Source organism: Squalius cephalus (assembly GCF_949319135.1).
Source record: "Squalius cephalus genome assembly, chromosome: 12".
Taxonomy (NCBI): Eukaryota; Metazoa; Chordata; class Actinopteri; order Cypriniformes; family Leuciscidae; genus Squalius; species Squalius cephalus.
In genome coordinates this window covers 7,405,955-7,421,829 of record NC_137133.1, presented here as the reverse complement: position 1 = coordinate 7,421,829, position 15,875 = coordinate 7,405,955, and the positions used below count along the sequence as shown (strand labels likewise).

The window sequence follows — 15,875 nt, the reverse complement described above, 5'->3', positions numbered from 1 at the left end:
AATTGGATAGTAATCTAACTTTAAATGTATATGCACAATTACAATGCAGAGATGATTTGTTATTTTACCAGAAATTATTTCATTCCATTTCTGGTCCTCATCCTTGACATTACTTTGATATTCTTGGCTTGCTTCTTGTATATTTTCCTTTAACAAGGCAAAGTTCTCAGTTGGTTGATCTAAAAAGTTTTTTTTAAAAAGAGTATCCAATGATGCTTCAAAAGAAAGAAAGAAAAAATTCTGGCTATAGGCTACACTGTATTATCAATAAAATAAAATAATGGTAACAGGTGAAGTAGTGGGATGAAATGAAAATAATTCATTAAACTCATTTGAGAATGAGAAGAAGAGGGAGAGTGAGGCGCAGGAGAGGAGGGAGGCGGAGACACCGTCGCAGCTTTGAATTGATCCACATGGTTAACGCTTATTTTGTTTGGATGTGCTCGCGAGTCTGGAGTAAGCGCGAGCAAAAGACGGAGATGGTTAAACATACGCGGAAGCATCTGAAAGACAACATAGTCATTTTAAAAATTACAATTTATTCTGATGCCTGTCACATGGTTTAATTTTTATTTTGGTAATTAGAAATTGGCTTTAAACCCCAGATGAAAACAAGATCCCATGGCTTTACGTGATTCAACACGAAATGCATGGAATATACAGCAGAGGGAAACACCTGTGGAACTTGACAGTCTCCTTTTGGATACCGATACAATATTTGGACTGACCAGTCATTATCTGAAGAGAAAACAGAAGGTAATAACTCCTTGTCCGTTTGCATGTTTTGTTAACTTCATATATAGCCTAGCTAAGAAGCCTTCATATAGCCTAGCTGTCAAATATCACAGCCAAGATGCTTAGCTTAGCTACCTTTCAAACGAAACCATGCAAAAATATATATTTCAGCACCATGACCAGCTCCCTCGAAAAGACCCATAAATGTGTGTCTACTGTAACCACAGTCTATAATGTCATGTTTTACATCTCACAGAAATATAAACCACTTTCTTAACAACAGTGAAGTGGGGTAAACACAAAGAAACGCATGTATACTCAAAATGTAGTCTAAAATAAGCCTCTTAACATTTCTAGACCAGTTCACGCATTTTTTAGGAGTAAAATATTTGTTATATTCAACTCCACCAAGAAATAAACTTCCATAATCGACTGTTTTATGGATATGCCATTGCAGATAATGGCCATGTGGTGGCGCTAAAGTAATAGTAAAGAGCTGACCACCACACTGAAATTACACAACATGATGGTGTGCCTAGCGCGCGCTCATACAGTGCATAAACAGAAAAGAGAAAAATTATACCGAAAACTATTTAAGTGCCAGAATAGGCTACTGGTAATTGCAATATACACTGAATATAACATAAAATAAATAGATTTTCAGAAAGACATTAGGAAACATTGACTTCTCTTGTGCAGACAGCGAATAAACTCGTGAGAATGAACCACGATTCGTGGCAAGTTCTCATGACGGTCCCATTAACACCTGAGTTTCTTTAAGTTTAGAAAAATTAGGAATGGGATTTGAGAGTTTTTCTAAAGTAGGCAATTTTACTCAGCTTTGGAATTTATTGCAGTAATATATACTACATACATACGTCTATACTAGTACCACCGTATTATGCATTAAAACAGGTTACATTTCTCCCCTACTCACAAGAGAAGGATGCGCCTTCAATATGAATCAGATTCAGGAGCGCGCTGTGTGAGCTGCGATTCTGCTCCGCCCCCCAGTGACTCAATATCAGTCTAACTGATCCCTGAGTTTAATTCATTTATCGTCAACATGGGATTGAGAAGCGCGCCAACTAGCAAGACTGGAAAACCTAAACTTTAGAAAAACTAAACTTTAGAGTTATAAATTAAAGTTAACATCAATGAAATGGATAATTTACAAATCTCTCAGTGAGTCAGACTCTGCCTGACACGCGGGGACATATAAAGCCAGAAACATGCACTCTCATTATTGGGTTCAAGGTGGAGGACGCAGCCCAGATTTCAGGAGGTTCACGGTGAGATAATAGCATGATGAAACTTTTCAGAATGTTTTTTATTTTGTTTTGAAGTTCTTAACATTTGATTCATGAAAGCACGCATTGATTCATGACATATTCTAATGTTCATTCATTATGTTTATCCTACTGGGGCAAAAATGCGAAACTTAGTTTGGTGGTTTTAGCTGGTCTTTGAATTTAAATGTGTTTATTGTCCACGGGAGTGGAAATTTGTCTTTTGCTCACCAACACATAAACCAACTACTGATAAACTAAAAAGCAGTAAAACAATACAAAGACAATTGGTCACATTACATATAAAAGTATAGTTCATGTCACTTTCTGTTACTTTACCAATCACTGGCAGAGTTAATCATTTTAATGGCATTTGGGATGAAGGACTTCTTGAAAACATTTTTATTTGCCAGAGGAACTCTAGGAGCTCAAACTGGGTGAAGAGAGGATGGGATTGGAAGGTATCTGCCAGAATACTCCTCACATTCTTCCTTCCCCTTATGTGAAAAGTTGTGTTAAGGACTTCTGAGGCTTACCAACTATTTTACTTGCCATTGATACAATTCTAGAAAGTTTATTCTTAAACCTACAAGTGACCTTAGGGAGATGAAAGGTTAGAACACTCTCAACAATAGATTTATACACAAGTCTTAAGATATGCTGACTAACACCAAGGCCGCTGAGTTGTCTGAGAAGATTGTCGCCGTGACCATCTTTTGAAAACATGCTCTGTATTTCCAGAGAAACTCACCTGAAGTCCAAAATTGTACCAAGATATTTAAAGTTTTCTATAGGCCAACTAAGGCCATGTCGTCAGGATATTTAAATTATCTAAAGGTTTTCTCGTTGATCATAAACTCATTAGTAAAATAATTTAGGCCTGGCCAGGTTGATCTGATGGCTGGTTTTAGAAGGCTTTGGGCATTTTTCAACTGGTCAGGGAGAACAACTATCTTAAGTCCAGTGGCCAGTTGCATAAACTGCATAGACCAGTCTTAAAACATTTTTCTTCAAGACTGGTCCTAACTTTTTATTGACTTACATAAAAAGGTAGACAGCCTGTATGATTATTACAAAAATATTTGGGGCTGGTTTAACCTGTTTTAATATATATATATATATATATATATATATATATATATATATATATATATATATATATATATATATATATATATATATATATATATATATTATCAGTAGGACAGTGTTTTTATGAGGATGATATTACAGTCTTACAGTATTTTTTTCTGGTTTTTACACACTGAAAAAAATTATATGATCAATAAGTTATGACAACATATGTTTATATATTGCTTTAACTCATCAAAATAAGTTAAGCAATTACATTTTTTTTTATAGAAGTTATACAAGATTCAACTCAATTTTTAAAGTAAGTTTAATGCAATTTAAATTGAAATGACTTAACGCTGCATTCCGTAACTTTCTTTGTGTTCAAAGTTTACTAAATTTTATAATAAACGAGTACATCATGAATCCATTTTCCAAACTGTGTTTTTTGTCTTATCCTGAATCACTACGGTACACTTATAATATGTGTTTATATAAGGACCATTTTAGACTGGTACTGGTCGTACCACTGCGGAGTAGTCCAGTACCTGCGTGTCTCATCATAGACAAAAACAGAGAGAAGTAGCTCCGACTACAATGTTCTTCCACAAGACGCATGCAGTTCTGTTTATTACCCGCTAGAGCGCCAAAAGTTACAGACTGCAGCTTTGAACATGCAAGTTGATTGTACTTAAAAAAATAAGACAGGAATTTTTTTCAGTTCAGTATGCAGTTTATTCCATCAAACTCTTTTCATTCATCTCTCAGTTTGAATTCTTTTCTGATCTTTTCTCACACAAGGTCGTTGAGGTATCAGCAAGCAGTGAATCAGTGCAGAGTCCAGCACTCAATCCTAGGAAAAGGATTCACTCGGCAGAAGAAGTGCAATGCGGCAGCCGGCCAAACCCGGAGGGTGCCGGTTCAGTGTCCGTAACGGAGTTAAGTTATTCCGAGGACAAGCACGGGAGGGAAAGCCTGTGTCAGCGATGTCAAATCATCGCGAACCAACTGAACAGGCAGGCGCGTGAGCTGGCCGAGCCAGGAACTCTGAAGGTTTGTGCATTCAACTAAACCGTTAAAGCGATTCGTCTCAGGCCCTGTTACACCATGAAGACAGTGACAGTGGTGTAGAAATAATTGTTTTAACCTTTGCAGACTAAACTGTAATTGAAGGCAATAAAAGTTCTAACGATTCCCACTGCAGTCAGATTAAGTCATTTAGGAGAGTTAAAAAACATTTAAAAAAAAAAAAATTAATAATTTTTCCTCACCCTCATTTTGTTGCAAACCTGTTTGACTTTTCCTCTTTAGTGGAACACAAAAGAAGATGTACAGCAGACAATGGCAGTCTCAGTCTCCTCTCACTTTTATTGTATGGAAAAAATATTAAAAAGAAAATGAATGGTGACAGAGACTGACATTCTCCCTAACAACTCCTTTGTGTTCAACAGAAGAAAGAAATGGCTGCAGAACAACATGATAGGAAATGCTGAAAGATTTTTCAATTTTAGATGAACTATCACTTAAAAAAGCCTAGAATTTCCTTATCAGATTTTGACACACACACACGCATTACATTTATTCATTTAGCTGACGCTTTTTATCCAAAGCGACTTACAATTGCTATATATGTCAGAGGTCGCACGCCTCTGGAGCAACTAGGGGTTAAGTGTCTTGCTCAGGGACACATTGGTGTCTCACAGTGGATTCGAACCCGGGTCTCTCACACCAAAGGCATGTGTCTTATCCATTGCGCCACACCACCCCACACACACACCTTTCACTGTCATTAGAGTAGTGACCTTTCTATTCATCAAAAGATCCTGATAAAATTTTATCACAGTTTCCATAAAATATTAAGTGGCACAACTATTTTCAACATTGTTAAAAATAAGAAATGTTTCTTGAGCACCAAACCAGCATATTAGACTGATTTCTGAAGGATCATCTGACACTGAAGACTGGAGTAATGATTCTGAAAATCCAGCTTTTAAATTGCACTTTAAAATATATTAAGATATATAAAACAGTTATTTTAAATTGTAATACTATTCCAGAGTATTACTGTTTTTTTAAACCATTTTTGGAGCCTTGGTAGGCATAAGAGACTTCTTACCAACCCCAAGTCCACATATAAATACAAAAACATCTCAAATATACAATATGCATATAAATGTAATGAATTATTTTGCATTGCAAGTTCAAAACACCATTTGACATGGACACCTTTGGACTTATCGCTATCATTAGGGGTAATACAGATCCTCTGAAGATGAAAATGTAAGACAAAGAAAGACAGAGTATTTAGACTCGTCTGCCCACCGTGATTTCAAAATACCCCTAGACAAAAAAAGTCAAAAAGATTAGTGTATTTGACACAGCCACCAGCATTCACACTGTCCACAATGATTATTTTAGATGATAGCGAGAAATATTGCAGGTAAAACAAATTTCAATGACCAGTAGAACCGTCCAACTCAGCAGGATTTTATGGTCCCATTAATCTTGAGTGATGACACACTTCGAGTGGCTATATTCAAGAGAAGAACCGCTGGGATGAATGTAAGCAGTCATGCCTATCATTGATGATGAGCGCTCTGATGATATTAGCTGTCTGGGCAGTGCATAAAGAGAAGGTTGCAGCCCACCGTAGTGTTTCAGTGAAGAAGCAGCTCAAACTAAACTGCAAGAAAGCTAGGTTTATGGCAGAAACTTTGAATGAAAATCTCCAGTGCCTTTGTGACTGGTAAACTTATAAAGCTAATAATTTAATATTAAATTGAAGCCTCTGAGCTCATTATCTGGAGTTGGAGATTAAACATGGTCATTGACTTTTAGATTTGACCCACTTGTTTCCTTTGTTATTTCTTATATTTCTTATGCAGTGACATCATTATTTATAGGTGTTTATATATATATTGTCTTGTTTCCATGCTTGTATACAGCAGCACTTGGTTGCTATTGTTCTTAGGAACAATGCATGTAAAAGGAGGTGTAGAAGTGATAGCATCTGAAAAGGAAGTTAAAGCAACCTAACTTTTACTACTCAATGAAAGTGTGATCCTGTTGGCTTGGTAATGCATTTCCTCAAATTGCCAGAGGCTGTGCATTCCTTCACGTTGACTGGGCATATAAAGTGTTGGACCTCCTGTTTTTGAAGATTTGTCTTTTAAACTCCCGGATAACAGGGAATGTTCTCAGAACTTTGGCTAACATTCTGGCAAGGTTATGAACAAACATTATTCCAGTAACGTTAATAGAACATTCATTCAAAGTTATCTGGTCTTTAATAATGTTCTCAAAACGTTTGCACAAAAACATTATACATCATTCAATGAACTTTTTTCCTGAAACGTTATAGTTGTATATTCGTCTAACATTTTTTAAATGTTAGTACTTGTTTTTGATTTGATTTGATTTATTAGACAGTAAAAAAATAAATGCATAACATGAAGTCATCACAGTGACATTATACATTAATCAGAACTGTCGAGGATAACACAAGAAAGTTAAAAACTTATTTCCATTGTGGTCCTCGTTGTAGTCTGATAAAGATGGTCAGGCAAGCTACAGATGACTAAGGTACCCTGTACATTCACCCACATACAAAATAAAAATAAAATAAACAAATACATACACTTCAATAATAAATATTCCTTAAGATCACATAAAAAAAAAAAATCTAATTAGCATTTAGCAACCATTCACCACATGCTCTATTAAAACAATGATCTGACTGGCTTAACTTAATCTCAACTGGGAGTTTATTCCATTCCATTGCTGCCGTGTACAAGAAGGTGTTTTGCCCAGAACAGCTCTTAAATCTACAAGGAACTATGTCTGTGGCACTACCTCTAGTTGAATAGCTATGAGAGTTCCTAATAAGCTTAAAATAATCTTTAAAATACTTTGGCTCATTCCTATACAAAATCTTTCGTGTCAATCTCAGTTTCAACTGTCTCACCCTGTTTTCAATTGTCAACCATTTTAATTTCTTACGTTCGAGAGAGCCAACATGGTTCCTATTGTTGAGGTTTAAAATCAACCTGACTAATTTATTCTGTGCCGTTTGAAGTTGAACTTTTATCCTCTTTGGGGTGCTGCTGTACCATGTAGTACAGGCATAATCGAAGTGTGGCTGAATTAAAGCATTAGCTAACATTTTTAAAGTTTCTTTATTTAGAAACTGAGCCTTACGTGCCAGGAATTTAATTCTTTGGTTCACTTTTATAATAACCCTTTGACCCATACTTTCTCCACTCACAGAACTATCCAAATCACAGCCTAAATATTTTACACAATTTTTAGCTTCAATCTGGGTGCCACCCACAGAAATTTTGAGCTCAGGAGTTCTACTCAACTTTATTTTTGAACCAAATAGAATAGATTCGGTTTTCCCCAGATGCAAAGACAATTTGTTCTCTATCAGCCATTCACTTATGTTCTTTAACTCCTCACTTAAATGGTTCTCAATAACTTCTTTGTCCTTATGAGAGAACACCAAGGCTGAATCATCCGCATAAAGAAAAAGATTACAATTGCAAACAGATTTCATATCATTTATATACAAGAGAAACAACAATGGGCCCAGGACACTACCCTGAGGCACCCCACACATTATTTCTCTTGCTTCAGAAATGTTTAGAGAACATTCAAAAGTTACATTCCCATAATGTTTGGGAAATTATATGGAATGTTCTTTCATGTTCATGTTACCCTTAACATAACCAAAAAACAAAACAAAACAAAATAAACTTTAAAATGACTGGACTTTGGGTCACCTGATGGAGTTTCAGGTCACCATTAGGTCACTTGATGGAGTTTTTCGGTTCCTTGCCACTGTTGCCTTTGGCTTGCTCAGTTGGGGATATTTTGGGGATATTTCATTTAATTTTATCAATCAATAAATTCCACTAGAAACAAACCTTGTTGTATTATTTTAATTTAATTCTGTGAAGCTGCTTTGATGATACAATCTGTATTGTGTAAAGCGCTGTACAAATATACTTGACTTGACTTTGGAACGTTCCGAAGACATTCAGAAATAGAATTAGCAAAACATTTTTAATACATATTTATGATAGACCAGCCACAGGGATGAATAGTTCACAGCAGGCCAGCACTTTTCAAAATACTGTATCCCAGTAGCATTTTAGCATCATCTTCTCTCTGGAAGAATATGTGTTGCTTCTTTATTGTGGTAGGGATTAAATAATAAAAAAGACCATGTTTAGCTAACACTGTAAGACAGAACCATAACACAGCATTGCTGGTTCATAAAGCTGAAGTGTGCAATTCAGTCACTCCCTTTTCAATCACAACAGATTTCAAGGTTTGTTTTGGGCATAGCCATTCACCCACTTGTTTTGGGAAACTTCTGCTCTCTGCTAGTTGGATCACAAAAATGTGGTTTCTTTCCATTCCCTCCCTTATGCACTGGAGCATAACAGTTTCATCCCAATACTGTAGATCATTGAGTATTTATTCTAGATTGCCTAAGAATATGATTTGCGTTGGTCAATTATTTTGCATATCAATTGTACATTAGAAAGGCAACGTGGTCTCATTCTGAATAGGTATTTAAAGATGACTCTTGAGACAGGTTAATTGAACTGTGAAAGATTTTTTTTGCAACTATTGATTTCAGTGTAACAAAATATCTATCTAATAGTGTTGTAGTTGAGAGTAAAGACTAGTGTGTGTTAAGACCAACACAAGACCAAGACTATTTTTGGGGTTGAGACCAAGATAAGACCAAGAGTAAGGCAAGGCGAGACTGAGCCGAGACCAAGACCAGACCAGCACTCCTTAAATTTATCTAAAAGAATGTTGAGTACAACACTACTGTTTAGTTTGATTCAGCTTTATGAAGGATTCACTTAAAAGACAATCTACAATCGAATCTCACTTTCTTCATGGAATGTATGAGGAAGTCTAGCCAAGCTTCTATTTTCTTGAAATAGTTGCTTTCTTAGACTCTAATTACAAGCCTGCAGATAAGATGGGGTAAGCTGTAAAATGTGCAAGGACATTTTCTTCTCAGCTGTCTCAGACAGAGTTAAATTGTTTGTCAGCTCAGACAATCAAGTCTGAGTCCAGACAGTCAGATTAAGCTTTAAGATACTCCTGCGAAGGCTGAGTGTTCAACAAAAGCAAGACGAAAGAATCTCAAGACACTTTTAGAACACAATGATGCTGTCAATACCAGACTCGATAAGTTTGCCTCATGGAGTCGTATCTCTCAGAAAGAGTTTAAATTAAAAAGTGTAATGGCAGTCTAAATCCATTCTGACCCATCAATGGAAAACAAATTGGATTAATGGAGAGATTTATCTCAGTTCAAATCATTATGATCACATAACTATCACTTTAACTCATAACCCTATGAGTTAAAGGGATAGTTCAACCTAAAACAAAAATGTACTCACCCTCAAGTTGTTCCAAACCTGTATTAATTTCTTTCTTGTGCTGAACACACACACACACACACACACACACACACACACACACACACACACACACACACACACACACACACACACACACACACACACACACACACACACACACACACACACACACACACACACACACACACACACACACACACACACACACACACACACACACACACACACACACACACACACAAAAACATATTTTGAAGAATGTTGATATCCAAACAGTTTCTGGTCCCCATTGACTTCCTTTGGTTTTTTTTTAAAATATAATATGGAAGTCAATGGGGACCAGCAACTGTTTGGTTACCAACATTCTTTAAAATGTCTTCTTTTGTGTTCAAGAGAAGGAAGGTTTTTATGCAGGTTTGGAACAACTTAAGGGTGAGTAAATGACAGAATTAAAAATTTTTGGTGAACTATCACTTAAAAGAATAAATCATTGTGTAGCAGATCTGCAGGGAAGATCAAGGAAGATTAACTTTAAAGAGTTCTACTCATATGGTGACATATATTTATTTATTTTTTTATTTTATTTTTTCTGACAAAATATATGCTGCAGCTTAAGTTAATATGTTTTTCGAAAATATATTTAGTTTAATCCTTATTACAAATTGTACTTCAAGGGGTATGAAAATACATTTCCATTTATAAAATTTGGATAAATGTATTTTTGAAAATATGCCTTCGACATTATACTATACACGTAGTTACATTGGAAACATAAAAACAGCCAAAATATCATAACATACACGTAAATAAAATTGGCGTGGCTACAGCCTATATAAGCGCCCCATTTCGCCATAGAAATCAGGTTAAATCGACTGAAGCGACAGACCTGAAGTGCAGCTCATAGCACGGCTGGTTACGCAATACTTGTTCCCTACTCTCAGGGAACCGAGGTTACTTTAGTAACCGATTACGTTCCCTTTTCCAGGCAGGTATGGGGTCAAGGCAGGTTAAGCCTCCTGGCCCCTTTAAGGAAGCGCACGACCAGGTCGTTCCTTCCTAAGGACTGGCTGGCCACAGGATCGTGAAAGGCTACTATGGCTGCCACATATACTTTGAGCGTGGAGGGGGTGCGCTCCGCGTCCATCAGCTCTTGTAAAAAGGAAAGTACCGATGGTATATCACACGAATAAGGGTCAAGATCCCGAGCTGTACACCAGCTGGCGAACACTGACCATTTAAGAGCATAGAGGCGTCTGGTTGATGGAGCTCTAGCCTCTGTGATAGTGCTTAAGACCTTATCCGGGAGGTTCCTGGGTACCCATTGAGGGGCCATACATGGAGGGCCCACAATTCGGGACGAGGGTGCCATATTGTTCTGTTCGCTTGCGTGAGGAGGTCCCTCCTCAGTGGTATGGGCCATGGGGTCTCTAGCAGCCGTGCCAACTCGGGGAACCATATCTGTGTCTTCCAGAGAGGGGCTATCAGTAGGATCGCACACTTGTGCTCCCTGATCCGTTCGAGGACCTGAGGGAGCATCGAGACCAGAGGGAATGCGTAAAGTAGGAGGCTGGGCCATTCTTGGACTAGTGCATCCCTGTCTTTTGAGAAAAATGTTGGGCATTGAGAGTTGTCTTTTGAGGCGAAGAGGTCTAAATCTGCCCTGCTGAAGACACTCCAGATCAGTTGAACCGTCTGCGGGTGGAGAGACCATTCCTCTGGGGGAACATTGCCTCGTGATAACATATCTGCACCCTGGTTCAGTATGCCTGGCACATGCGCTGCTCTAAGTGAGCGTAGGTTGGCGTGAGCCCATAAAAGCAGGTGTTTGGCCATGGTGTACAGGTTGAAGGACCTGGTACAGTCTTGGCGATTTATATAGGACACCACTGACATGTTGTCTGTCCGAACCAAGACATGGTGACCCGCCAGGTCTGGGAGGAAGGTTTTCAGGGCTAGAAAGACCGCTCTCATTTCGAGGCAGTTGATATGTAGGCGCTTCTCTGAGCTCGACCAGAGGTTGGAGACAGGCTTGCCCTCGCACAGAGCTCCCCAACCCAGGTTGGAGGCGTCTGTTGAAATCACTCCTTGGGACCACACCCATGCTCACACCAGACTGGTACCAGCCGGTGACTTTCCAAGGGTCCAGGGCTCTGAGAGCCGTGGCTCTCCTTGATGCATAAGTGGCCGTGTCGCCACGCACGAGCCGGGACTCAGGGTTTTAACCAGCGCTGAAGGGGACACATATGCAGTAGGCCCAGTTGGAGTACTGACAATGCTGAGGCCATCAGGCCCAACGCCCTCTGAAACGTTCTGAGGGGTTTGAAAGAGCCCGGCTTGAACGAAGCCGCTAGCTGCTGAATCGAGAGAGCGCAGTCTGGCGTGAGCCACGCTCTCATTTGGACAGAATCAATTACTGTTCCCAGGAAGGTTATACGCTGGCTGGGGAGCAGCATGCTCTTGGAAACATTGATCCTGAACCCAAGGCATGCTAGGTGGCCAAGAAGCAAGGACCTGTGGGTTATTAATTCAGCCTCTGACTGAGCTAGAATGAGCCAGTCGTCGAGGTAATTCAAAATGTGCATTCCCCGTTGTCTCAGGCACTCACTTCGTGAATGTGCGGTGGGCCAAGAACACCCTGAATGGCTGGACCGTGTATTTATAAGCCTGACCCTCAAAGGCGAATCTCAAGAATGGCCTGTGATGGGGGGCTATTTGGATGTGAAAGTAAGCATCTTTCAGATCTACTGAGAAAAAACAATCCCCTGGGCGAACTTGCGCGAGGATTTGTTTGGTTGTTAGCATCCTGAATGGCCGTCTCATGAGGGCCTTGTTCAGGTGTCTGAGATCTAGGATGGGTCTGAGACCGCCATCCTTTTTAGGGACGAGGAAATAACGGCTGTAAAAACCTGACTCGCGTAATGGCGGGGGAACTGTCTTGACAGCCCCTTTCGCTATTAGACTTAGCACCTCGGTGCGGAGGACATGAGCCATGTTGCTCCTAACCGAGCTTTCGACCACAGCATGAAAGCGTGGGGGCCTGCGAGCGAACTGCAGCGAGTAACCTTGTTTTATTGTGTTTAATTCCCATTTCAACACATCGGGGATGGCTTCCCAGGCCTTTGCCCGAGTGGCTAGGGGTTGAATGACATTTGGGGACGGGCCGCCATGTAATGGGGACCCGGTCACCCTTATATTTTGGAGAGAGAAAGAGCTCTTTTTGTGCTTTATTTGGGTCGCTGTTAAAACAGCGTTTGTGTGCTTGGGTGCGTGAACTATGACGGGCCCATTGGCTACATTTAGAACATCTCCAGCCACCTGAACTGAAGAGGGGGCTGGGAGAAGCGCACAAGCTTTCTTTGGGGGTGGTCCAGCCGCAGCGGAACTTAACACCCCCCTTTTCCCTCCTGTCTTTCGACTAGGAAGGCTTCTGAAGCTCAGGGTCCAACGCAATCTTGGGTCGGAGGCCCTGATGCTCTGGGAACTGGAAGCGCATGGCAGACTGTGAAAGCCGGTGAGTTTCAGCTGCTGGGCAGGACTGAGACGCTTGCGGTGCTGGTTTAGCTGGCTGTGGGGTCTGCGTTTTCTTAGGGCGACCCGACACTGAGCTTGATCGCTTCGGCAGGAAGTGCCACATAGCCTGCAACGACTTCTGAGCCTCCGTGAAGCGCTCGGAGAATCCCTTTTCCGCGGGGCCGAAGAGACCAGCGCTCGAGATCTGCGAGTCCAGAAAAGCAGCCTTGTCCGCGTCTTTGATCTCTGTCAAGGTAATTCAAAGATGACGCTCTAGGATGACCAAGCTGGCCATGCTTCTCCCGATTACTTGGGCCGTGGTCTTTGTAGCATGCAGGGCTAGATCAGTGGCGCTGCGCAGGTTGAGGAGGGCGGGAAACGGGAGGGCGCAAAGGGCGGTGTCGCTCTCTGACGTAAGGAGAGCTAGCCACGAGCGCAGAGAGGCAAGTGACATGCCGCCTTGCTTGAGTGCTGCTTCCGCGTGTCCGAGGCCCAGGCAGGAAACGCACTCATCGTGGCCATCTCAGGAATGCAGAGGGGCTCTGCATGTTGCGCAGTCGGCACGTGACATTTGGAACAATGTCACGAGAAAATTTGCTCTTTTACAAGCGCTGCCGCAGCAAGCACTTGAAGGCTTTCAAAGGATATCATTCGCCGGATGGCCACAAGGGAACGGCGAATCAGGAGAGCGGCACCGAGTTGCTGAAAGCAGAAGGTCGTCGTCCGGTGAGCTGCAAGGCAGAGTTGCTCGTTCCGCTGCTGGGCAAGTCGACGGCGAGGAGAAAGTTTCAGGAGAGTCAGCAAAGACATAGTCGGTCGCTGAAGGAGAATAAATCTGATTTCTATGGCGAAATGGGCCGCTTATATAGGCTGTAGCCACGCCCATCCTGGCACGCTTCGGCGCGAAGCGCTCTGATAGGTTCGCACGTCCTATCCGCTTCACCATAGGTTTGTGCATTTCACGCAGCCCAGCCAATCAGCACGCTAGTTAGCTCTGCATTGTGCTGGCTGTGCAGCTGCACTGCGTTTTAAAATAAAGGCTTCAATATTCTTGAGAAAAGGAGTTTTTGCACTGCGTATATCTATGCAATACGAAGTGAATGTTCTCGAAAGGGAACTAAAATCTATATCTGGGCAGTTTAAGCTAGAAACTTGATATTTAGGTTTAAATATAGTGAGCACAATTTTTTTAACATTAAAAAACTAACATTTTTAATGTTTCTCATAAAGCTTAGGCAGTAAATACAGCTGCTCGGTGCTGTATTAGGCATGTGATATGAAGTATTTATTGGTAAGACTAACCATAGCATTATTAAGTCTGCTGTGCGGCTTTGGTTTTCACTTTGGCACAATACTAGTATATGTGGCAGTTTTTATCATTACAGACTGCAGTAATGTAATTTTGAAAGCTGGAGAAACACATGATTTCTGTAAAACTAATGAATTTTCTTTCTGCAAAGGTATTCTACCATCTATCTGCTTTCCAAGTGATAATTCTATGTTGTGTTGTGCTTTTGTTTTCTCAATTTACTGTCATCATCCACTTCAGTGATTTTCTTTAATCTGTCCTGAGGCATGATGGGACATTTCTGAGTGCTGGCTCTTTGAATATCCCCTAAAATGAAAAGTAAAAACTTAAATTCAAAGGCTTCTAGCATATTGTGCTTTTACGTTTACTGATAAAATCACCCATAAACATTTTCCTAGCTGTGAGCTGTAGATGACACAGTAAGCATCTGACTGCCCTGTGCTATATAAACATAGGAACATCCAGCTCAGACAATATTTACTGAAGGTACTGAGAGGACTACTTACAGAGCAGTGCATTCTAGGTAAAAAGGATGATTACTGCAATCAGCCAGGATCATCCGAAAGGAAAATCACCTCACTGTAAATTCACTGGGAAAGTCTCAGAAGAGGCCCACGGTGGTCTCACTGGAGGGGGGAAGCAATCTCAAAGAAATAAACTGGATGGAATGATGTGCTGGTCCATGTGATGAAAATTTAAACCTGTACATGTCCCTGCTGCCTCAGCAGTCAGTCTGCCAGGCATGACCGCAGTTTATAGGGGAAAGCAAGTGGGGTATTTTCCCAAGGGGAATATAGCTTCCTTTTTTACAGGCCTGAACCTATACCTGTACCCTTCCTCCCTCTTTGAGATTATTCTTGCAGTCGTCTTGTCCTTGGCTTGCTAGCAGGTGACCTTTTGGCACGGCAAGTGCTCTTTTTAGTTTTCCAACTGTGATACATAGTAGAAGGCAAAAGACTAAAGCTAAAGCTGTTTCTGAGGATCACATTCCTTCCTCCTGTGTATCCTTTCACTCGAAATGAGTGAGCAACAGCTTCAGAAATAATCTGAGTGCTTGATCTGCCATGCAATCAGATCCTCAGTTATCTCCATCACTGAAGCGGTTCATTATTTAGGTCCATTTCCTTCCTGTTATTTCTCCTTTCAAAATCTGGACATGGAAAAGTGTGATTTACTCTAGTGAATAGGTAATCTTCAGAACGTGACCAGATGACATATCATCGCCGTGTTCTTCTCTGTCACTCTCCTCCTTCCATCCTGTGCTGATTATGTCATGCCCTGAGGGGTCACAACTTGTCCATCACAGATCAATCCATCACACTGATGGGATGTGGTTGTCATAGCAACCTGTTTAAAGGATGGAATAAGAATCACAAGGCTTTCTTGCATTTGCTAATGCTTAGTCATCCACCCATCCTCATCTGTCTGCCTGTCTGTGCATCTACCCATTGAATGAGCAAAAAAAATCTTTCTTTTTATTTATTGCATCTAAAGCAGCTGTCCGTTGATTAAAATATTTGATTGTGCATTAATATATAAATCTGCAATCCC

General features: G+C 40.5%; 1 protein-coding gene across 1 annotated transcript in view; it reads left to right on the top strand.

Annotated features, from left to right (window-relative positions):
- Positions 1-1,808: 1,808 nt before the first annotated feature.
- Positions 1,809-15,875, top strand: part of kif26aa (kinesin family member 26Aa) — a 77,366-nt gene continuing 63,299 nt past the window's right edge. Inside the window, exons 1-2 of the mRNA XM_079888740.1 lie at positions 1,809-2,027; positions 3,897-4,148. Of these exons, the coding sequence (XP_079744866.1) occupies positions 1,968-2,027; positions 3,897-4,148 (312 nt within the window). The 5' untranslated portion in view covers positions 1,809-1,967. The remainder of the gene's footprint in view (positions 2,028-3,896; positions 4,149-15,875) is intronic.